This window comes from Aedes albopictus, chromosome 2 (genome assembly GCF_035046485.1).
Source record: "Aedes albopictus strain Foshan chromosome 2, AalbF5, whole genome shotgun sequence".
NCBI classification, from domain to species: domain Eukaryota; kingdom Metazoa; phylum Arthropoda; class Insecta; order Diptera; family Culicidae; genus Aedes; species Aedes albopictus.
In genome coordinates, this window is record NC_085137.1 from 212,610,862 (window position 1) to 212,634,800 (window position 23,939).

A 23,939-nucleotide genomic window follows, 5' to 3' on the forward strand; every position below is an offset into this window, starting at 1 on the left:
TTTGTGATATGGAATTATAGTTTATGGACAGCTTTTAAATCACACTTTTATTTCTTAAAAAAAAAAACGGATCAATTTATTGTAGCTGCAAATAAGTGGGATCATATTCCTCTCGTCCAAGAGCGTGTAGATATTTCTTTCGTTCCCTCAAAACCAAATCCAGATCGACCTCATGCTTTCTGGCAACTTCGAGCGCACGGCTCCACCGATGCATCCTCAAACAGAATCGAATCGCTTCATGTATCTTTTTGTTGTGAAGCAATATAATTTCCGCCTCTTGGATTCTGCCGTTCATAATCGAATTTTCCGCCATCTGCTCCGGGCTGGATTGGTCCAAGTCCTTCATGTATGCCAAGTAGTTTACCTTGTCGATTTGCAGCGCTGCCGAGAATGCTTCTTCGCTGATCTCCAGTTGATTTCTTTTGGACGCCATGGCCGCCAGCGTTGCCCATAGAATTTGATTTTGAACCAATCGGCAGAGCTTCAGAGCTCGCTCCCAGGAATTGTCGACGAATAGTTTATGCAAAATAACGCAATAAGCTTTAACCGAAACGGTAAAAATGGCCCCAGAGCTACGAAACGTTACGTTTGCTCCTTCGAAATTCTCTAATGTAATGTTCTTACCAAATTCGCTGGTGTCGAAAGTAAAAGTGGTCAAAGCGATCAAGGTCGGATCGGTACAAGCCTCCCCTGGACAGTACCACACACTGTAGCAGGAGTCGTGTAAACCGACGAGGATATTGGTATCACTAGACCACATGACGGTGCAAACTTGAGTGCCAATTTTGTGGATGGTGTAATCCGGAGCGCTGCGAACACTCGTGATGAACAGATCCCTATTTACATCTATGAAGACGAGGTATTGGTCGTCCGGATTCCCAAATCGACAGACGGCGATTTCCACCAGTGGCGATTTACTTTGAATGGTGTAGGGATCTTCCTGACGACTTGCGCTCGGTAGTAGGTCAAACACGTGTATGACAGATTGATCTGAATAGTCCCGAATGGCCAGAGTGTCTAGACCTAGAGAAATACATCGACTGTTCAGATGAGGTATCTGAGATTGCGATGCTGGAAAGCGCGGGTTAAGGTGCAATCTTCCTGTATAGGTGTAGATCCAAATTGAAGTGCTGTCTACCAGAAGGAAATTTCTGTTACAAATATAGAAAATTCAATTTTATGCATCATGGAATGATTAGTGCTCCACCAACTCACTTCTTCCCCAATACAATGATCTTTATATCCGTACGCCCGTCGATGATGATCGGCGTGTTGATGTAGTTCTCGTTGAAAATATGAACTTGATGAGCAGTGGCCACTACCAGGTGTCCGTAGCCCAGTTCCCATTTGATGACCCGTTCCGAAAAGTCCAGTGTATCTGTCGTTCTGGCTATGATATCCTGCAGAGTGATCGTCTTACGGCCAGTTGTCATTGCCTTCAGATTACGATTACGTAGCTCGCGTTCGATTATGTGCCCAAACAGAATGATTCCGGTGCTGGTGCCAGCCGTTATTTGAGTTCCATCCGCGGACCATGCGATGTTGAACATAGAACCCACGGTTTCCTGGTTGAATCGGTTGATACTGTGACTCCACTAGAATTATATGTTTTATTAGGATAATTGAATGTTGATCAAGCACATATTTACAGTCAGGTTTTTTTTACGCGGGGGATACGTACCGCGTAAAAAAAAACTCAGTTCAAAATTCAAAAAACCGCGTAAAAAAAGTCTCACCATTTCTCGACGAATCATGCAAAAATAAGACGATGAACTTTTTTTTTGTATGCAGTTTTCATTTACGCGGCCGCGTAAATGAAAACCGCGTAAAAAAGACCTGACTGTATTATAAACCTGGGGAATAATAATTAAACCTGTGATAAAAAGCTATATTTCCAGGTACAATCAAGGTATAATGTGGCGTTTTTTCGCCTTATAGCTTAATTTTAATATTTCCCTTACATACACTAGTTTAAGCTTCTCCAAAATAACATTTTTCTAATAAAAAACATAGAACGCCCCTGAAGCCCCCTGAGACCACCTCGAACATCCACGGAATCCCCTGAAACCCCTTCTAGTATCATGGACCGCCTCTTTTTTTTAAAGAATGAGAAAACTTGCTGATCAGATACCCAAGAGGTGGGAAGGGGGCCCAAATCAACTTGCTGTTATAAGTGTAGAATAAGCGTTTATATACCAAAGGAAAAAAAAAACTTGCTGTTGGTCGACCCGCCATTTTCTCTGTAGTTCCAGTACGCATCCTTTCAACAATGTTGTCCGGAGTGATATCTCTACCGCAGATCTCCTGCTTACTCGACCTATGCTCCACGAAGCGTGGACATTAGTATGGGACAAACATCAAATTCTCGCTCCAGTCGACTTTTTTGATTCCATCTAGGTCCCATATGAACTGTACAAAATTTCAGCGCAATCGGTGAAACTTTAATTTAGCGCAAGCGGTTCAAAGCGCGTTACAAACAGGCGCGGAACAGGCAGAACTCAGTCTTCCGGATGAAGAAGCGCCAGCAGGAAGAACGAGATCGCGAAGCGATGGAAGAGCTGTACCGCGCTAAAGACACACGAAAGTTCTACGAGAAGCTGAACCGCTCGCCCAGAGGCTTTGTGCCACAAGCCGACATGTGCCGAGATAATCACGGGAATATTCTCACGAGCGAGCGTGAGGTGGTCGAGAGGTGGCGGCAGCATTACGATGAGCACCTCAATGGCGACGTTGCAAGTACCGAAGGTGGCGTGGTAACAGATCTAGGAGTATGTGCACAGGACGAAAGACTTCCGGCCCCTGACCTTCAAGAGATTGAGGAGGAGGTTGGCCGGTTGAAAAACAACAAAGCCGCTGGAGCAGATCAACTACCAAACGAGCTTCTAAAATACGGTGGAGAAGCACTGGTGAGAGCACTACACTGGGTCATTACCAAGATTTGGGAGGAGGAAGTATTACCGGAGGAATGGATGGAAGGTATCGTGTGTCCCATCTACAAAAAGGGCGACAAGTTGGATTGCGGGAACTACCGCGCGATCACACTACTGAGCGCTGCCTACAAGATACTCTCTCAAATTTTATGCCGCCGTCTATCACCGATTGCAAGAGAGTTCGTGGGGCTATATCAGGCTGGATTTATGGGTGAACGCGCTACAACGGACCAGATGTTCGCCATCCGCCAGGTGTTGCAGAAATGCCGCGAATACAACGTGCCCACACATCACTTGTTCATCGATTTCAAATCGGCGTATGATACAATCGATCGAGAACAGCTATGGCAGATTATGCACGAATACGGATTCCCGGATAAACTGATACGGTTGATCAAGGCGACGATGGATCGAGTGATGTGCGTAGTTCGAGTATCAAGGACACTCTCGAGTCCCTTCGAATCTCGCAGAGGGTTACGGCAAGGTGATGGTCTTTCGTGCTTGCTGTTCAACATTGCTTTGGAGGGTGTAATAAGAAGAGCGGGGATAAACACGAGTGGGACGATTTTCACGAAGTCCGTTCAGCTGCTTGGTTTCGCCGATGATATTGATATTATTGCTCGTAAATTTGAGACGATGGCGGAAACGTACATCCGACTAAAGAGTGAAGCCAGGCGAATCGGATTAGTCATTAATGTGTCGAAGACAAAGTACATGATGGCAAAGGGCTCCAGGGAGGAATCACCGCGCCCGCCACCCCGAATTCATATCGACGGTGATGAAATCAAGGCGGTTGAAGAATTCGTGTACTTGGGCTCACTGGTGACCGCCGACAACGACACCAGCAGAGAAATTCAGAGGCGCATTGTGGCAGGAAATCGTGCCTATTTTGGACTCCGTAGAACTCTACGATCGAATAAAGTTCGCCGTAACACGAAGTTAACCATCTACAAAACGTTGATTAGACCGGTCGTCCTCTATGGGCACGAAACATGGACCCTACGTGCAGAGGACCAACGCGCCCTTGGAGTTTTCGAACGGAAGGTGTTGCGTACCATCTACGGCGGAGTGCAGATGGAAGACGGGACTAGGAGAAGGCGAATGAACCACGAGTTGCATCAGCTGCTGGGAGAACCAACCATCGTTCATACCGCGAAAATCGGGAGGCTACGGTGGGCGGGTCACGTCATCAGGATGTCGGATAGCAACCCGACTAAAATGGTTCTCGAGAGTCATCCGACCGGTACAAGAAGACGTGGAGCGCAGCGAGCTAGGTGGGTCGACCAAGTGGAGGACGATCTGCGGACCCTACGCAGAGTGCGGAACTGGAGACAAACAGCCATGGACCGAGTGGAATGGAGGCGGCTACTATGTACAGCAGAGGCCACCCCGGCTTTAGCCTGACCGGTAAGGTAAGGTAAACCAAAGGAAAAAAAAAACTTGCTGTTGGTCGACCCGCCATTTTCTCTGTAGTTCCAGTACGCATCCTTTCAACAATGTTGTCCGGAGTGATATCTCTACCGCAGATCTCCTGCTTACTCGACCTATGCTCCACGAAGCGTGGACATTAGTATGGGACAAACATCAAATTCTCGCTCCAGTCGACTTTTTTGATTCCATCTAGGTCCCATATGAACTGTACAAAATTTCAGCGCAATCGGTGAAACTATAATTTAGCGCAAGCGGTTCAAAGTTTTCATAGGATTTACTATGGGAAAAGTAACACTTTCAGATAAAAAATCCCAGAGGGCGCCCCTTATTTCCTTAATTCAAATCGATCAACGTTTCTTGTAGAAAAATCATTTATGACACGTTCTTTCGAAGACCGCAAAACAATTGGATGCTTGTGAAAAAAGTTATTGATTTATTACCGACTAGTGATCCAACGAACGGCTTTTTGTTTTGTTTTATTAACAGTTTGTTTAACAGAGCGAAAGTTACTTCTGACTGGGATCCATATAAAAGGGTATGTGAAGAGATTATCAACGCCCCTACAACTGCAAGGTTACATAAAGTCCTTTCTAAGGACCATTCAAATGGTCTTGGCAGCCTTAAAAAAGAAGATGGAAGCTTTACCGTTGATTCTTCGGAAACGTTGGAAGTAATGATAAGAACTCACTTTCCAGGGTCGATTCCTTATTTGAATGATGAGCAGGACTCAGACGAGGTAAGACATGTATGGTCGACAAATGCCTATCAAAAAACTTGTAAAATCTCCACGCCATCTAGGGTCGAATGGGCATTGAGTTCTTTTCAACCTTTCAAATCAGCCGGGAAAGATGAAATCTTCCCAGCGCTACTTCAACAAGGTAAAGAAGTGCTTTGTCCGCTTATAACTGAAATGTTCAAGGCTAGCGTCACTCTGGGCTACATACCTAAAGCATGGAGGAAGGTTCGAGTTGTGTTTATTCCGAAAGCTGGCAAAAGGGATAAAACAACTCCAAAAGCTTTCAGACCGATAAGCCTTTCCTCAGTTCTATTGAAAACAATGGAAAAGATATTGGATGACTATATCAAGTCAACCAGCTTAGTAGAGATGCCTCTAAGCCAATTTCAATTTGCTTATCAAGCTGGTAAATCTACAATAACAGCGCTTCAGTCGCTAGTAAATAAAATTGAGAAATTGCTTCAAGCCAAGGAAATTGCCGTGGCTGCCTTTCTCGATATCGAAGGAGCATTCGATAAAGCATCCTACAGCTCAATGCGTTCAGCATTGGAAGCTAGAGGCTTGGATAAATGCATAATAGAATGGATAATGGCTATGCTGAAAGATCGGGAGATTTCTGCTGATCTTGGAGGTGCTCAACTATCTGTTAGATCTATGAAGGGCTGTCCTCAAGGCGGAGTATTATCGCCCTTGCTGTGGTCTTTGGTAGTAGACGAACTCCTTAAAAAGCTAGCTGATCAAGGTTTTGAGATCATTGGATATGCAGATGATGTGACCATTATTGTACGTGGGAAATTCGATGACACGATCTCTAATCGGCTACAATTTGCGCTCAATATTACGCTAGAATGGTGTAGGAAAGAGGGCTTAAACGTAAACCCCTCAAAAACTACTATAGTTCCTTTCACTAGAAGGAAGAAATTGAGTCTTATGCAGCCTTATTTAGACGGAGTTCGAATTCACTTCTCAGAAGAAGTCAAACATCTTGGCGTTACTTTGGACAAGAAACTGAACTGGAATTCTCATCTGAACAAGGTTATTACAAAGGGTACTAATGCTCTTTGGGTCTGCAGCAGAGCCCTAGGTAAAACCTGGGGACTTCGACCAAATATGGTGTATTGGGTTTATTCAGCAATAGTCCGGCCGAAAATAACATATGCTTCACTTGTCTGGTGGCCCAAAACAAATGAGGTAACCACTCAAAGGAAATTAAGCAAGCTTCAAAGGCTTGCTTGCATATCAATAACAGGGGCAATGAAAAGTACACCATCAGCTGCTTCAGATGCCCTTCTCAATATACTACCACTGCATCAATTTGTGCAAATGCAAGCGGCAAAAAGTTCCCTGAAATTTATTCGTTTCAACAAAATAATGGACAGGGATCTTGTGGGTCATCTGAAGATCATTAGAGACTTCGATCTGAACTCAAGTATAAAAACAGTGGAAGATTGGATGATTACGAAGACCAACTATGATGTTCCCTTTAAAGTGGTGAAACCAAGCCGCTATGTTTGGGATTGGGATTCTGGTGGGCCAAGTTTACGTCCAGGTTCTATAGTATTCTATACTGACGGTTCCAAAATGGGTGAAAATACAGGGGCTGGAATCGTAGGCACTGGCATCAATAAAGCTATACCAATGGGATACAGTCCCACTGTGTTTCAAGCAGAAGTTCATGCAATTTTGGAATGTGCTTATAAATGCCTCAAGAGAAACTACAGGTTTGCCAAAATCTGTATCTTCTCAGATAGTCAAGCTGCTCTGAATGCGCTAAAGGCATTCACGTGCCAATCTTAGCTGGTGTGGGAATGCATTCTTTCTCTGATGCAATTGGCCATTAGGAACGAAGTTATATTATATTAGGTTCCAGGTCATTGTGGAATTCAAGGAAATGAAAAAGCCGACAACTTAGCAAGACAGGGTGCAGCATCGTGTTTTGTTGGCCCTGAACCATTTTGTGGAGTTCCGGAGTGTACTCTTAGAATCATAGGCGCCAACTTAGGGGGGCAAGCATGGTTTTGCCCCTCCAATATTCGACGATTTTTCGATTTTCCCATACTAAAATAAGGAAAAAAACCCGGGAAAATCAGGCTTTGCCCCCTCAATAATTTGACCAAGTTGGCGCGTCTGCTTAGAATGAAACTTAAAACCTGGGAAATGTCTATGGTAAAATCTAATTGGAATGCCACGGATACCTGCAGACAAGCTAAAAGATTTACAAGACCCAGTGCAGCAAAAGCCAAGGCCATATTAAATCTGAACAAAAAAGATCTCAGGGTAATAACCGGATATCACTTGAAAAAGATTGGTAAAATTCAATCTTCGGAATGTCGTTTTTGTCAAACGGAAAACGAAACTGCTGAACACATTCTATGCAAGTGTGGAGTATTATATAATTTAAGGTCGTCAATATTAGGGAAAGGGTTATTAAAGCCCTTGGAAATTTGGCAGTTTAATCCGAATAGGGTAATCGACTTCATAAAACGAGTTGAGCCTAATTGGGATCAAGTGCTACATCAACCAATGTCCATCACATCTCAATTGTGACCGGATATTTGATAAGCCCTAAAGCAAACATGAGTCATGCCACAATATTCCTACACAACGGAAGCAGTGGTTTCAAAGGCTCTACAGATAAGGGGAAAAAAGGGCGTTTCAATGGGATTACGGAGGTTTCAGGGACGTTTCGAGGCATTTTAGGGACGTTTCAAAAGAATAATGGGGTCTCTGAAATCCTCCTAAATAAATTTCATGAAATGCATCCGATTTCCCCCTGAGACGCTCCAAAACCATCTAAAACGCCTCCATAATGCCTCTGAAATGACTTCGAAATTCCTCTAAAACCCCCTCGGACACCATGTAACGCACCTGAGACCTTCTCCTTCTTCTTTTTTATGGCTTTACGACCCAAATGGGACCTTGCCTGCCTCGCTTCAACTTAGTGTTCTTTGAGCACTTCCACAGTTATTAATTGAAGGGTTTCTTTGCCTGCCATTGCATGAAATTGTATATTGTGAGGCAAGTACAATGATACACTATGCCCAGGGAGTCGAGAAAATTTTCCCGACCGGAACGGGAATCGAACCCTCCGTCTCCGGATTGGCGATCCATAGCCTTAACCACTAGGCTAACTGGAGACTCTGAGACCTTCTGAAACCTCTAGAAACGCCTCTAAAGCCAGTCTAAAATGCTCTGAGACTTCCTGAAATGCCTTCGAAACCCCCTTATGACCCATTCGGACCCCACGTAACGCACGTGAGACTCTCGGAAACCCCCAAAAACGTACTTGGAATGCCTCCAAAATCCGCCGTAAAATCCTCTGAAATTGTCTTCAATGGACCCTCGAAAACCCCCTTGAGATCTCCTGGTACCCCGCTGAAACCCCTTGGGATCTCTAAAACGCCCCTGCAACCTCCCTTTGTTCTATCCTACAAACACCTCCTGACCGCCGTTGCAATAGCTACCGTCATTATTAATTATTATCTGATGCACACTATTGATTCTGAGTAGTTTTCTCTCTTTTGCAGGACATAACAAAGGTGCATACATTAGAAAAGGACAAAAAATAACATGCATAAAATTGGTTTTTAGTGTAGTAGCGCATTGAGGTCTTTACGGTATTCTTAGCCATTTAAATTATTGATACTTACCCCAGAGTAATGACACAACTTTAGCATATTGAATCCTCCGACGGCGAGCAGTTCTCCATCTGGACTAAAATCCAACGAAGTAATGGCATAGTCATCGCTCACACTAGTGTAGATATTCGCTCCTTGTGTATCCCAAACTTTGTACCGGCAGTCCTCGCCACCCGATGCTATCATATCGGTATTATTCGACCAAGCAATGCACAACACCAACCCATCGTGGGCTCGCCACTTGGTCAGCTTACTGTTGGCAGCCAGTGGTTTGATCGCCACAAATGGTCCCTGGCAGTACACGATTGCAGTTGCATTCGGTGCCCAACGGGCGCAACGAATTTGACCCTCGTGCTGAACAACCGTCGATCGAAGCATCCCCGAGCGTGACCAAATTTTTATGATCCCATCTTCCCCAGCAGTTAGCAATCCCGCGCCATCGGGACTCCACCGTCCGGAAACTATGGTAGCATTGTGCGCTGAAACGTTTCTTTCGACTCGTGCACTTTTGTTCAGTATAATGAACCGCCCATCGGCACTGCAAATCAGCAGGGTGTCGCTTCCTTTGGCACCGGCAGCACCCGAACTGTTAGCAGCGGCCCCTTTCGGTAGCAACCAGTGCAGATCGGTGGGGTTGAAGTCGTCCGGTAACTTTGCCACTTGCATGAACTCTCTGTTTGTGGACGTCCAACGGAATAACTGGTGATCATCACTGCAGCTATAAATCTCCTCGTTGTTGCACCAACCTAAAGCAGAAATTGCTTCTTTGGATTTAGATTCTTTAGTAGTGTAAATTTTGAACTTCATTATGTCGCTTCTTTAGGGGAAACTACCAAACCGTCGCCGTGTGTATTGACCACCGTTGTCCGGGATACAAGGTGGAAGGATGTGCTCATGCGCGCGATTTCAGCGATGCACGTGGGACTGTTTCTCAGCTTAGTGCTCAATGAACACTTTCACGTGCTTTCACAGTCATTGAATAAGTGAGAACTTTTATTTGCCAATTGGCAATTTTTGCATTCCTATTTCGTGTGCTTTCTACGGACCAGCACGAATCCATTTTAATCGATGTTTTTTTAATCTACTTGATATTTTTGTATATACTATTCCTTTTTATGTGAAAAACCATTTTTTCATATCAAAAGTTCATATTTTGTCTCGACTAACTTTCAAATAGGGCCTATGAAAAAATGGAACACAAGCAAATAAAAAAATATAACATGGAAACGGCTTGTTCGATCGGAAAGGTGTCTTCAGCAAAGTTGTAGATTAATATATGGCGGCTCTCAGAAAAATACACATTGAAAAATTTATTTAGTTTTTCTTCTGAAAAAACTGAATTTTGTTACTAAAAATAAATATCTCAAACAACTATTTTTTTTTACCTTCGTGGTTTTTTTTGTGAGAATAAAGTTCATTCTGTTAGCTATCATCTGTAAATTTTTATAGTGGTGAAAAAATGTACAAAAAAGTTATGGCACTTTGAACATTGGTTGCGTGTTTTTTTTTAGAGTGTATGACGAATTTCCCGCAAACTCGATTTTGGGGTTGGCAGCTCCCTCTCAGAATTCAATGGAATTTTGTAGGTATGAATACTATGTACTTTGAAGCAACTTTGCATACTTTGTTGTTTTTTCTTTTAATTTATCTACACTAATATTTGAAAAGGGCTTAAGTTTTTGACCATTTTTTTCAAACCAATGCATTGTAACTTAAAAATAACATGACCTACAAAAAAGTGTGATATGGGTGACTTTAAGGAATTAGTGTGAACTTTCAAGTAAAAAATTGAAATATTGAAAAATCGATTCCAACACGCAAAAAAAAATAAAAAATAAATTGAAGTAAGTTTGGAATACACGCCCGTTTGCGAAATTAAATTATGTAATCCTATTTCGCAGAGCCCAACCCCACACCAACCATTAAGAATAGAATTCAAAATGGATCAAAGTAATTAAATTGCTACTATCTAAATCTAACACAACACAAAATGTTTTTTTTCTGAGTCAAACAAATTTTTGGGTATTTTTATACGTGGATTTTCACATATTAATATTGAACATAGCTTTATATGTTTCAATTACCAAATCTATCCAATACAAAGAATATAATTTAGGATTCTCTTTTGAACCAGAACACCAGATCTGATACACAGAAATTCAGAATATCAACCAGAAGTCCAATTTCAACTTAAAAGTTTCCTTATTCATAGGAGAATAAAATAAATACTTTGCATTAGATAGACTTGTGCATCAAACATATGAAGCTATGTTTAATTTAATATATGAAAATATCTGTAAAAAACGCCCTGGACAAAAACTTTTGTTTTCTACCGAAGAAAAACACGCAAAATGATGACATAAAGTATTTGTTGTTAGGAACCGTCCATTAAAGACGTAGCATTTTAGGGGAAGTTTATGATATTGCTAGGAGCCTTCTATTAGGTGTGGGAGAATATACTTTAATAGGGGAAAAGCTATCAAAAATTGGACACTAATGCTACCGTGATTTCGAACGCAATTAATCACTCTTCACAGTTTTTGTCCTCTAATTTTTGAATAGTTAGCGAAATGGTCAAACTCAAACATTACAGAATCCTTGTAAAAGGTCCAATAAGGACCGAAACGTCGGGTTAAGGAAACATATAGTTGCTTTTGATTGACCAAGTTAGACTGAAATGCCAATTAAAGATATCATCCAACGTACAGTCGATCACCCAATAAAAGTCAAACTCAAAGCAATAAAACAAGTACGACCACGATTCTCATCAGTCAACGAGATTGAAACTTTTAATACAAATTATTTTATTGCAATAGGTAAATATCATTTAAAAATCAATAATTTTGCTTTCGGGATGAAATTGATCAGTAAATTAAATATCTTTGCATGTGCCAAAAATATGTTTTCCACCTGAATTAACCAACCCAGAATGCGAAATGCTGCGCAAAACTTTTTCTCAATTTTTAATTATTCAAGTTTTAAGGACAGACTTATTAGAATCCCAAAATGACCACCACAATGGCCGACTTTGGCACCTACTCACGATTTCGAGAGCACAAATCTCTTCGTAATCAAAACCAGCGCACCTGAGCTTCATATTTTAAGCTTATTGCAAGTGAACAAGAACAGAATAATGAAATGCACTGTTGTTTGGAGCGTGCTTCTTGAGATTTGTGCGTCTGAAGTTCTGATGAACTGTTGAAGCGGGATTTCAAGACGTTTGTCCTTAAGTTTAATAAATTTAAAGTAAACGCCTTAAAGTATGCACTTTCCATACTGAAAAAGTGATTACTTCCGGAAAAGTGCAATTTTATGTATACATTTGAATATTTATAAAATTTTTGAGGATGAAATCGTGTTTAGCAAATATTTGGTAGCTATAAGCATCCATTCGAATATTCATTACATGTGCGATACAGCCACGGTAACAAAAGTTTGAAAGGGTCTTTGAAGTTCGCCAAACATGCAATTACGGAAAATATTGAATTTAATACAGAAATAAGTGACTCATCATTCAATAATTCTTGTAACATGTAACTCATCATTCAATAATCCTTTAGCCAGATGATAGTCATTTTCTACAAATTGTTTTAAGTTTAAAGCAATATTTTTAACAAATAAAAATGACCCTCACGTCGATCAATTTCACCCCACTGATTAATTTTACCCGAAATCACGGTACCTCAGAAATGCTTTTCTTCAAAAGTGCCCATCTTGCGATATATGGCAAAATTTTCAATAATTGCAAAAATGTCATGTTTTGCAAATTGAAATAATTTTTCTTATTTGCATTTTTTTTAACATTTTTCAATGTTATGAAAGTTTACATGATTATCCAAAAGTCACCCATACATAACTTTTTTGTAGCTAATATCATTTTTAAGTTATATTGAGTAAAAAAACGGTCAAATACATACTTTATCCCTTTTCAAATATTAGTCTAGATAAATGTAAAAAAAAATATGCAATCTTGCTTTATAATACATAGTCTTTATACCTAAGAAATTCCATCGGATTCTGAGACAGTTTTGCCAAATCCCTACGGTGAGTTTGCGTGAATTCGTCATACACTCTAAAAAACAACCGAAAATTTTCAAAGTGCCATAACTTTTTTGTACATTTTTTACCATTATGAAATTTCTACAGATGGTAGCTAACAGAATGAACTTTATTCTCACAAAATATCACGAAAGTATAAAAAATAGTTTTTAGAGATATTTAATTTTTAGTAATAAAATTCAGTTTTTTCGGAAGAAAAACTTAATAAATTTTTCAATGTGTATTTTTCTGAGAGCCACCATTTATTAATCTACAACTTTGCCGAAGACAGTTTTCTGATCAAACAAGCAGTTTCAGAGATATGATTTTTCATTCGCATGTGTTCCATTTTTTCATAGGCCCTATTTGAAAGTTAGTCGAGACGAGACTCCATAAAAAGTTTTAATATGAAAAAAAAATGTTATTTATATTGATAAGAACAGCTGTGCAAAATTATATGCAAATCAAAAATGCAAAATAAAAAAAATGGATTTTTTTCGTGCTGCTTCGTGGAAAGCCTCCATAGCATCTTGTGCAAAACAAATTCATTTTCTATACAAAAAGCGCCATAAAGTAAAATGCTGGAAGATTTCCAAGCTTGCTTTTCATATTATGTAGTTGATGAATCTCGCCAAAAGATTTTTCAAGATTTACAGATCTTTTCCCTAACATAATTTTCCGATCATAAAATAAAGATTTTTAAATCGGGAACTTTGAATAAGTCGTTTTCCAATTTTTTCACACCTGGCCATAAGGTACACTCATTAAGCAACGAAAAACGAAAATAATAATATAATTCGCTTAGATGAAAATATGAAAAAATAGATGGTTTCGAAGAAAAATACGTTCTAACCAAGACTTTACTATTTTATACAATAGCTTCATCATCAGTATAGATGAAATTAAGTATAATTCAACGATTGATTACTTAAGGCGCCGATTTTTACTTCACTTATGTGTGAATTTCGACTTAGGCTGAAGACAGCGAGATCAAACTATGAAATTGTGTTTGTTTACTCTCATAGGTCTCACTTACCCCAGATGCTGAAATGCACTGGGGCAAGTGGGAGTAGTTAACTAAAGGTAAAAAATGAAAATAAATTATACCTTTTTCGCTTAAAATAATTTGCAAGCACACCAAATATTATCCTGAAACCGAAAAAGTTGGATTTTCTTTGATATTCAATTTTTAAACGGCGAATATAGTAGAGTACATTAATCTCATTTAGTGAATTGAAAATTACATATGAACAACAATAACATATATGGTCTCTTTATGATGAGAACAATAACAATTTTTGAATTCAAAGTATCCGTTGGTGTGATGCCTATGTTTTCCATGAAGAATGTTGGCCTTAAAAATAAAAAAAAATAGATAAAATTAAAGCCGTAGGTCTCACTTGCCCCGGGGTACCTTACACAACTTAATTCTTAAACATTTTCCTCTGTTAATACGAAATATAATTGACTTGCCCTACGTTTTTTACGGTACTTACCTATTCAAGCTCTTAGACATAAGCATTGCATATCATTTGCGAAAACCAAACCAAATTGGTGCCGTTTATTTTTCGGATAGAAACAAGCGAATTACCTTTTGCTGTAACATTTATAATTGTGAGCGCTATCATTACAGCGGAACATTTACACACACAAACACTTGTTTGTTTCCAAACGTAGAGGTGTTCTCTTGCCAACACATACAGGAAGCATTGTCCGATTTTAGGCTCTTGTTGCAATGAAATTTAACACAAAACGATTGTTTTTCCAACCAAGGGCGTTTTATTTGAAACTCGTGATCAAGTGCATCGGTCTGTTTCGCTGATGGTTTGTGCGAAACAGCGGCGATTACGTGGCATAACGGCGGTACTTGATAACTTAAGAGTATAAAACTGCTTGCTTTGAATGTTTGAAATTATCACGATTCAATTGATTTACTCTTCTATTGTGCCTCTGATGTGTCTGGTGACACCGTTTGGTATTTAAATATTTATTGTGGATTTTGAACGATCAGCATCATTATACGATAGATATTTGCTTTACTTGCTGCTTGGGATTATATAGAATGTAGTTTTCATTTATCTAATAATTAAAATTTTTACCTCTGAACCGCAATCTTATCGCATTTTGTCATAGTGATGTATTGTATATAATTGCTAAATTGATTAATTATAATGTCAATTAGTAGAACTCTGAATGTACATGGATCTCCATGTTATAAAATGTCTGATATTTGTTTTCTTTTGCAATGGTAGCCATATGATATACTTTACGATACATTTATCAATTTTGAACAACATCGAAACGGGACAGTGTTAGACTTGTATCCGAAAGAGATTAAATATGTATTTGGGATCATATATTGAATACTTTTTTTATTTCTTTAATATTATGTTATTCCATTCCCAATGTTATGATTTTTCATGAACGAAAATACGAGGAAACAATTTCTGCTATCCGGTATTTTCACAATAATAATGATATTGATAAATTCATCATCCAGTTTCCGTTTGATGCGATGCTGGTTGCCGTTGATTCCATCCCGTATTGCAACCTGAGGCAGTGGTCTGAAGGGTGTCTCGACTCCGAAGGATATATTCTACAGAGCCGTAGTACCACTTCGTCTGGCTTTCCAAAGGCTGCAGTATTTCATGTATGTATGTGTATTTGCTGTTTCAATTTTCCGTATATTTACACACTCAGTGTCTCGTGTCCGGGTTGAGTTGCCAATGGGTCCGGTTACCTACTGTCTAGGCTGGGGCCACTTTGGTGGCTGCCAATTGACTGTACTTTCGCAGCAGACAGGTTTTCTTGTTGTCGTTCTTGCAGTCGTCATTGTCGTCCAAGCTCACGCTGCGTTTCTTCTTCGTAATCATAAATCGCTTCTGGTGGGAGATTCCTGAAATCGAAGGAAAATATTGTGCTTAGCAGCTTTCAAACCTATGGCATAATAGTGAAAGTAAGATGATTTGGGGCTTGGTAGAATGTACTTTGCAAAATTAAGTAAAAAGCAATAGGATGCAAAACGGTTCTTAAATTTAGGGTAAACAGGTATAATATGCCCCCCCTAAGCAGAAATGGCAATATATCTGAAACTAGCGCCTTATTCCATCTATTGTTCACTGCAAATCGTTGTTACTAAAGTTAGTGAAGTGTTGCATGCGAACTTTGCCTTTGGAGACGTGGCTATGGAAGCGTTGGAACGTTTTTCGAAAACGTTCCAAAATTTGCCTTTTCAAAACAAACGGGGCAATACGCCCCCTCCAAAGAAAAACGTCCAGCCCCGTGATAAAACTGTCCCAGGGGAAAATTCCACCACATGCTTATCCTAGGAGGGTCTTTCAACAAGTGTTTAACTGCATAAAAGTTGCAAAGTAACACAAGCGAACAGAACTAGCTTCGTTTACAATGAAGTAAGCTCACAAGAGGTAAAATATTACGCCAAAAGCCTCGATTTCAGACTTTTTGATATTTTTATTGCTTTTCTATACCAATCCACTAACGGACCAGCTTGATGGCAATAATTCTTCAATAAGGTACACCGGGGCAAAGCCCTGGGCTTTGGATCAATATTGTCTAGGAAAGAGTGTCTTCTGAGGGCTCTCTTGTTTCAATTGTTGCTAGTATTGTTAAACAGGAGTGACCATCAAAGCCACTTATGTCCCTGGATAATTCGATCTAGTAGCCAACGGCTTCCTCAATGGCCGACTGGGTGCGTGCTTTGGGTGGCGGATTTAAGCAAAGGAAGGGGAATCATACTTCGATTGACTTCATCGGATAAAGTGCCATCCGATAAGCGTTCTTGTGTGAATCTCCTTCCATCGTCTCGCAGTCAAAATTGATATTAATAAAGCAAATGCATGTTAAAAAAAAACTTTATTATTCAATCAATTGTATTACAGATTTGTCCTCATTTCAATTCTAAACATTATTTTCATTACTGTATTAGTTTCAATATTTAGTTATAAAGTTTAAGAAAAAGTACACATGACTGCGAGACGACGTGGACCACATTGAGGAAATAGTCGATATAGGGTAGTTGGACCATTAGGGAGGGGCCTCTATTTTGGGCATTTTTCTGCTGTTGCTCGGCCGGTTGGACTGATCGACCGTATTTCTTTTGCGTGGTGAGATATTTGCATTATCTACCCAAGCACGGGAATTTGGGTCAGTTGGTTCGATGTTGATTGGGTTGTGACAGGGGGATGTCCGAGATGGTTGCCACTGCCCAGATGGTTCGTCATCCTAATCAAATGTTGAAATTTTTAAAGGCCCAGCTATGCTGCAAATACAAAATATTTTATTTTCTTGGAAATATAATTAATATTATTCATCAATTACATTAAATTATGATTGATATTCGTGTCGATTTTTTTTCCTGTTTGATCACATTCACACTAATACTAAAACAATTACTTCTATTATTCATAACATAAACACTATACACATAAAAATTACTAATCAGTTTTTCCTCCTTTGTTTTTCTCTATAAAATGTTGCATGGTTCGAATCCTTGCGGAACATGAACGGTGCATGAGCACAAGCTTTTTCAGATTAACATATGGAAGATCTTCGAAAGACAACCAGAAGCTAACAAACACAATCTATGGGGGAAGTATCATCGACATATGTAAGTAAACGAATGTAAAATACTCACCATGGAACCTGAATTCTAAGCGTGCAAAGGTAAATAACTAACATACGGCGGGAAACAAGAATTTATCAGGAAACTAAGTGGATGGGAAATTGTACTTCGGTTTTTCGCATTGTAAATGAAAATTTAACTAACGTTACGCGTACGAATGAATAACTAGTTTTCAAGTAGTTTTCTTCTTTTCAAAAGCTCTAATTCTCTTTTTTTGCAAATTTGTGGAACTTTTTTATCTCGTCTAATTTTGCAGCCGAATAGCATTGATAATTTCAAGTCCATACTAACTCCCGGCGCGAGTTGCAACACTTAAGGTGAAACGGGACGCCGTGTTATTTTTCCTATCTTGCCTCTCTTTCTAACAATCTGCCTCGCGATTTTGAAGATGGTAATCTCGAGACCTATCGCACTGAAGATGCTGAAAACCAATCAGCATATGCACTGCAAGTGAGCATACACAATGATAGGTTTTTGTTGCAAAATATGAAGTAGAATCTGAACCATCTTAGTAGCAACAGAGCAATGGCGGATATTTTCTCGACCGTCCCGTCCGCCCTTAATTTTGCTTATTATTCCGAAGCTAACGCGTGATCAATAACTTAAAATGCTTTGTTGACGTCAATACGTCTCGACTTCTCGACTCCACGAAAACTGATTACCTACTTCTTTGACTAAGCTGGACAACATTACTTATGTATGACAAGGAAGATAATTTAACGTTTTTAAATGTTGGTACTATATGAAAAGTGAGGGAGTGACATGTTTTCTACAAGAAAAACTAGTAGGACTGAGAGAACAATTCGAAGATTTAGCCGTATATTGCCAGGATCTAGGGGCGAATCCTGTTAGGTGTTAATGATTATTAGTTATGCAGCTAATGCGTTATCGATGAGACCAATTAGTCTGGACATTTTGGACGAAAATTACTACTTATCTTAAATAATATTCTGCAATAAATGTCGCAAAAACATTATGACCAGCAATTACTGACATAATGAACATAACAACTTAATATAACACTTCAATAGAGTAGAGACTACATATTTGATGGGACAAAACAGTAACGCTACTTAAGTTTGGGAATCTAAGGCAACTAACTGACAAATTGACAAGGACCTAACATACAACATGAACCTTACTACAGAAACCAATTTCACGCTTTCTACCGTATTTGCATTATTGTGTCTCAAGTCTAGTCCAATACCTTTCCCCAACCTATACCATTACCCTTCCGATGGTGTTCATGTGGTCCGCACGGACTATTACGGCCATTACCCCTCCTTGATCTTCGGCATTGGATTGACTTGCGCTCTTATTGCCCCACCAACTGCTGCAAAATGAAAATGAAATAAGGTACACCGGGGCAAGTTGAAACGGGTGGGGCAAGATGAAACACGAAGTTTTGAAATAGATTTCAAAACAAATTTGAAATTCTTTCTTCGCTAAAAGATTGCTTGAATCAAAAACTATGTGATACGGAAATCAAACTGCTTATCATCATTGGAAAACATAATGTTAACCCGCTGTTTCATCTTGCCCCACCCGTTTCAACTTGCCCCGGTGTACCTTATTTGAGATTTCTAATCGATCACACATGCGAAAAGCGCTTGAATCGCTAGAAAATGAAGAGGGGCGTTTTGCCCCGGTGGGGCGCATTATACCCTTTTACCCTATTTGCAATTTGTTGTAGTTTCTATTATCATTCTTAATTATTTATTTATTCGGAAAGATTCTTGCGAAATTCTGAACTCCGAATAATATAAACTGAAGTATAAAAATATTTGATGAAGTTTTTAACTGATTTCTTACATGAGATTCTCACATAAATCGCAAATAAATACCAGAAGAATTTTTCTGAACAAATGAAATTTTTGAAGTTTGTTGTAGAAAGCTGACACAAATTCACACTTTTTTTTTGCACTACCCATGGGGTAACTCATAACGTTTATTTGTCCGAGTTCTCTGAAGAAACTCGGCAAACTCTAAGAGTTCTGATGGATTCACCTAAAACACTGTATAGATGTTTTATGTTGGAAAAATTATTAAGAATGTCAAAAATCCTAATTGATTTTCGAAACATTGAAGATGAGTTCAATTATTTGTGAGAGTTGCAGTGTTCACCCTTCTCTGCCACCTTTTGGTTACGGCATGATATTTCCTGATTTTGTTCCATCGATTTATACCCATTTCAGCCACATCATTCAAATTTGGTATATTCTTGTGTGTCCCACTTATCCCGGGGCACCACCATCGCCGTCACGGGCGACCCTCAACTTACCGTTCTTCGTGGGTTTCGTGTCAAGATTTTCCAGCCGGGAAAGTGTGTCAACGTCCGTCGTCGGGAAGCCCAGATAGTCGACGGCCGGCTGGGTCCACGTGTTCATCCATTCGCCCTCGTCATCGCTGTAGGGGGCCAACCGTGCCGTGTTTCTGGAAGTATCACCTAGTTGAGCCAAAACTAGGGAGAGGGGAACGTCCTGGTAGACGGAGTTCGGAGGCGGATAGGGTAGAACGTCATTCGGTCCGTTGGCTGGCACGAGCGGGAAATAGTCCGACATCGAGGGATAGGGATCTCGGGAGTCTAGCAGTGCCAGCAGGGAGAGAGCGTCAGCTGCCGTCAGCTTAGATGGGCTTCGTTTTAGTCTGTATTTGGGAGGATGAAAAAAATGCGGGATTTAGAAAGTTGATGGATTAAAGGCATGGCCTACATATTATAGGTTGTAGTCGAGTAGCAATAGTTTAATTGCAATTTTTCTATTTTATACTACTTTTCCATTTTTCAGGAATATTGTTGATATTTGGGCTATAAGATCAACTATTGGATTGGAGCCATAAAGGGAATGACCAAAATGTTTGAAATAGGCAACTTTTTTCTCTCTCACAAAAAAGTTCAACATGCTGTAACTTTTCATAGAGTGCATCAAAAATTCTTAAATTTCGACTGTTTATCAACCTATTATATGTGCATTATTGGTACAAATCTGAGCTCGAATGGTTATTCTTTCACGAAGTTAGAACCCTTTTCGTAAAATGCTATTTTTTAGACAAAAAATTTTTGAACTGTCATATCTCGGAAACCAGTGAACCGAATTGAATGAATTTTTGAACGTTTATTAACAATATATTGATCATCATCAATATATTAATGCTTCACAAGTTATTAAAACATATGTACTTTTTGAACATTGAAAAAAGTTTTCGCAGATTGAAACTTTTTGGAGCTTTCCCTAAAAAATGTATTTTTTAACATCAATGTAATTAAATTTAAGTTTTGAAATCCAATAATTTTCTACTTCTGTTCTCAAATTATCTCTAATAAGATATATTAAAGCCTATTTGGATTAAAGGAAGAACACATTTGGTAATTTTTGTGTAGTATTGTAATTTTGACTTATTTTTCTCTATATGGATGAAAATGTCAATCCGGTATAATTTTGTTCGTCGTGAGAAAATATTACATTTTATAACGTCATATTAAGTTAAGTACCAATATTTTGTTAAATAAAAAGAAAATCGGGTTAAGTACTGTTCCTTTGAATTCCACTAAGAATTTACATCCTTTGGCAGATACATATTTCGACCTCAACTGCAAGGTCGTCTTCAGTGTCTTGTACTTGACTCGAATATTTTGTTAATAAACGTTCAAAATTTCATTCAATTCGGTTCACTGGTTTCCGAGATATGATAGTTCAAAAGTTAGTTTATAAAAAAGGAATTTACCAGAACGGTTATTATTTCGCAAAAGATTAACCAATCGAGCTCAAATTTGTACCAATGATGCACATATACAGGGGATAGACAAAATGATCGGGACAGGCAAAATTTTCACTTTTCAAAAAGAATTAATTAGCTGTAACAATTCGAAAAGTGCATCAAATATTCTCAAATTTTTACTGTAAGTTCTTCAACTAGTTGTGTATCAGTGGACAAAATTTGGAAAAGATCGAACAATTCTTCACGAAGTTATAAAGATTTTTGAAAATGGTAAAATTATCCGATAGCCAACTTTGAGCTGTTATATCTCCGGATTCAATTAACCGAATGTAATGAAATTTTGGCCATTAATGACTTATATAATGAGCTATGAAAAACCATTGACTTAACTTAATATTCTTAACACGGAAGAAAATTATAACGATTAGATTATTTTTCTAATAAAACACCAAATTATCCAAAACATCAACATCGTTTCAAAATTCAAGATTTAAATTATAGTTCATTTAGTTTCCCTCTAATTGACTTATATATAAATGCGTTTTGAAGGAAAGTAACAACATAGCCGCCAATAAATTGAAAAATTAATGGGATGCATAAAAATCGCTATAACTTTTTCGCTTGTTAAAAATTTCAAGTTAAGTCAAATGTTTTCCAGAGTTCATTATATAAGTCACGAATGGTCAAAATTTCATTGCAATCGTTCCATTGAATCCGGAGGTAAAACAGCTCAAAGTTGGCTATCGGATAATTTTATCTTTTTCAAAAAACTTCGTGAAGAATTGTTCGATCTTTTCCAAATTTTGTCCACTGATACACAACTAGTTAAAGAACTTACAGTAAAAATTTGAGAATATTCGATACACTTTTCGAAAAGTTACAGCTAGTTGAACTTTTTTTGTAAAGTGAAAATTTTGCCTGTCCCGATCATTTTGTCTATCCCCTGTAATAGGTTGACAAACAGTCAAAATTAGAGAATTTTTGATGCACTCTATGAAAAGTTACAGCTTGTCCATTTTTTTTTTTGAGAGAGAGAAAAAAAGTTGCCTTTCCCAATCATTTTGGCCACCCCTGTATATCCGAAGCGGTAAGCAAACGCGCGGGTATTCAGCAAGACCATGCTAAGAGTGACGGTTTTGATTGTCGGTCGGCCCAGGATCATTTTGTATGGAAATTTCCTTGACTTCGCATTTGGTATCTTCCTGCCTGCTACACGATGTGCATACACATGCAAAATGATCATTAGCTGATGAAGCTCTCCCCAAATAACAATGAATGCTGAAAATTGAAAGTGCTAGCTGAACATTGGATGTTCAATGGTAAACGTGGCTGAGCACAATGCAATGGCAGCTGAATATTGGTCTGAAGAATGGCTTTTTCGATATTATTAATCAGCAATACATAGATGGCTGACTATCAAGTTGAATATTGTGACATTTGCATCCATTTAGACCAGGCCCATATTCATTATTATCACAGGCGACTTTCGCACATGACTTCGCAGCGCCTGTACGTTAGGCAAGTTCGCTTGAGTTCATTACAAGATCGTCTGCGGCACGACAGTTAAAGGAAATAAGTTTGATTTGTGTTTGACTTGATTGTGAAAGTCGAAACATTAATGAGAATCCCAATAGCATATTCTTCATCTTTGTATCGCTTCTTCAGCCTCAATACAGGCTCAGTTCAACTTATGTTTTGCTTATTCAGACACAACAAGTAATGCTCTCATTTTCGTGGATGTCATATCATCAGTTTTATTTCATAGATTCCCATTGGTGTAGCTAGCTTTTTCTTTCTTCTCACCCACTCTTCTAAACAAACGCAAGAAAGAGCGGGATGCAAGAGGGGGCCTGTGCCCCCTCTTTCATCCTTTTCTTTCCCGTGTTTGTTTAGGAGAGTGAGTGAGATAAAAGAAAAAGCTAGCTACGCCAATGTAGATTCCCTTTGATTATTTATACATTCCAATACATCTGCCGCAAATAATGAAAAACAAACTTCCGAAAGAGTCTCGACCACTGCACTGCTCATAGAACACTAAGCTGAGAATGACCAAAAGATATGACCAAATCATCGCAAACAGAATGCAAACTGCTCTAAATTGTATCTCATCGTGGTGTGATAGGGAAGGATTAAATGTAAATCCTTCAAAAACTACTATTGTACCATTTACAAAGAGGAGAAAATTTTCTATAAATAATTTATACCTTAAGGCATATCTATAGATCTTTCAAATACAGTCAAGTACCTCGGAGTAGTCCTTGACAGCAAACTGAATTGGAATTCACACCTAGAGCAGATAATCACAAAAGCGACAAATGCTCTTTGGATAAGCAAAAAAACATTTGGTAAGCAGTGGGGATTGAAACCGAAAATGATTTATTGGATCTTTTCGGCAATCGTGAGACCCAGGATTACCTATGCCTCACTGGTCTGGTGGCAGAAAACCACAGAATCCGTCGCTCAGAGAAAACTAGGAAGATTACAAAGACTAGCGACTCTCTCAATAACTGGAGCATTGAGAAGCACTCCTTCATTGGCATTCGATTCTTTATTACACGTGCTTCCATTACATCAATTTATACAATTTGAAGCTGAAAAGAGCGCTCTAAGAATCAAAAGATCTACGAACCTCTTGGAAGGTGACCTTAATGGGCATCTTAGTATTCTAAAAACTTTTGGCATAAACTCCATAGTTATGAACAACGAAGACTGGATGGAGAAAAAGTACAATTTTGACCGTATGTTTAAAGTTTATGACCCTGATCGAAGTTCGTGGCGAGTCGGTGGTCCAGAATTTCGACCAGGAT

At 39.0% G+C, this 23,939-nt stretch overlaps 2 protein-coding genes across 4 annotated transcripts in view; both read right to left on the reverse strand.

The window, feature by feature from the left end:
• Nucleotides 1–46: 46 nt before the first annotated feature.
• Nucleotides 47–9,737, reverse strand: LOC134287002 (intraflagellar transport protein 80 homolog). Its single transcript, XM_062848715.1, has 3 exons — nucleotides 8,748–9,737; nucleotides 1,216–1,595; nucleotides 47–1,151 (listed from the first exon to the last, which is right to left on the reverse strand). Exons 1-3 carry the CDS (start codon nucleotides 9,540–9,542, stop codon nucleotides 77–79), a joined length of 2,250 nt encoding a protein of 749 aa, XP_062704699.1. The 5' UTR covers nucleotides 9,543–9,737; the 3' UTR covers nucleotides 47–76.
• A 4,795-nt stretch (nucleotides 9,738–14,532) lies between these two features.
• LOC109622009 (uncharacterized) overlaps nucleotides 14,533–23,939 on the reverse strand; it is a 239,144-nt gene continuing 229,737 nt past the window's right edge. For all 3 annotated transcript variants that reach the window (XM_062851086.1, XM_062851087.1, XM_062851085.1), the window contains exons 5-6: nucleotides 19,697–20,061; nucleotides 14,533–15,669 (exon numbers count right to left, since the gene is read on the reverse strand). In XM_062851086.1, coding sequence (XP_062707070.1) covers nucleotides 15,521–15,669; nucleotides 19,697–20,061 — 514 coding nt within the window. In that variant the 3' untranslated portion in view covers nucleotides 14,533–15,520. The remainder of the gene's footprint in view (nucleotides 15,670–19,696; nucleotides 20,062–23,939) is intronic.

Excerpts from the sequence above, each read along its gene's own strand:
- LOC134287002 (XM_062848715.1), bottom strand. The coding sequence starts at position 9,542 with ATGAAGTTCAAAATTTACACTACTAAAGAATCTAAATCCAAAGAAGCA. Across the intron at positions 1,596-8,747 it reads AGTTGTGTCATTACTCTGGG|TGGAGTCACAGTATCAACCG; the intron begins GTAAGTATCAAT and ends ATATAATTCTAG. Across the intron at positions 1,152-1,215 it reads ATCATTGTATTGGGGAAGAA|AAATTTCCTTCTGGTAGACA; the intron begins GTGAGTTGGTGG and ends TATTTGTAACAG.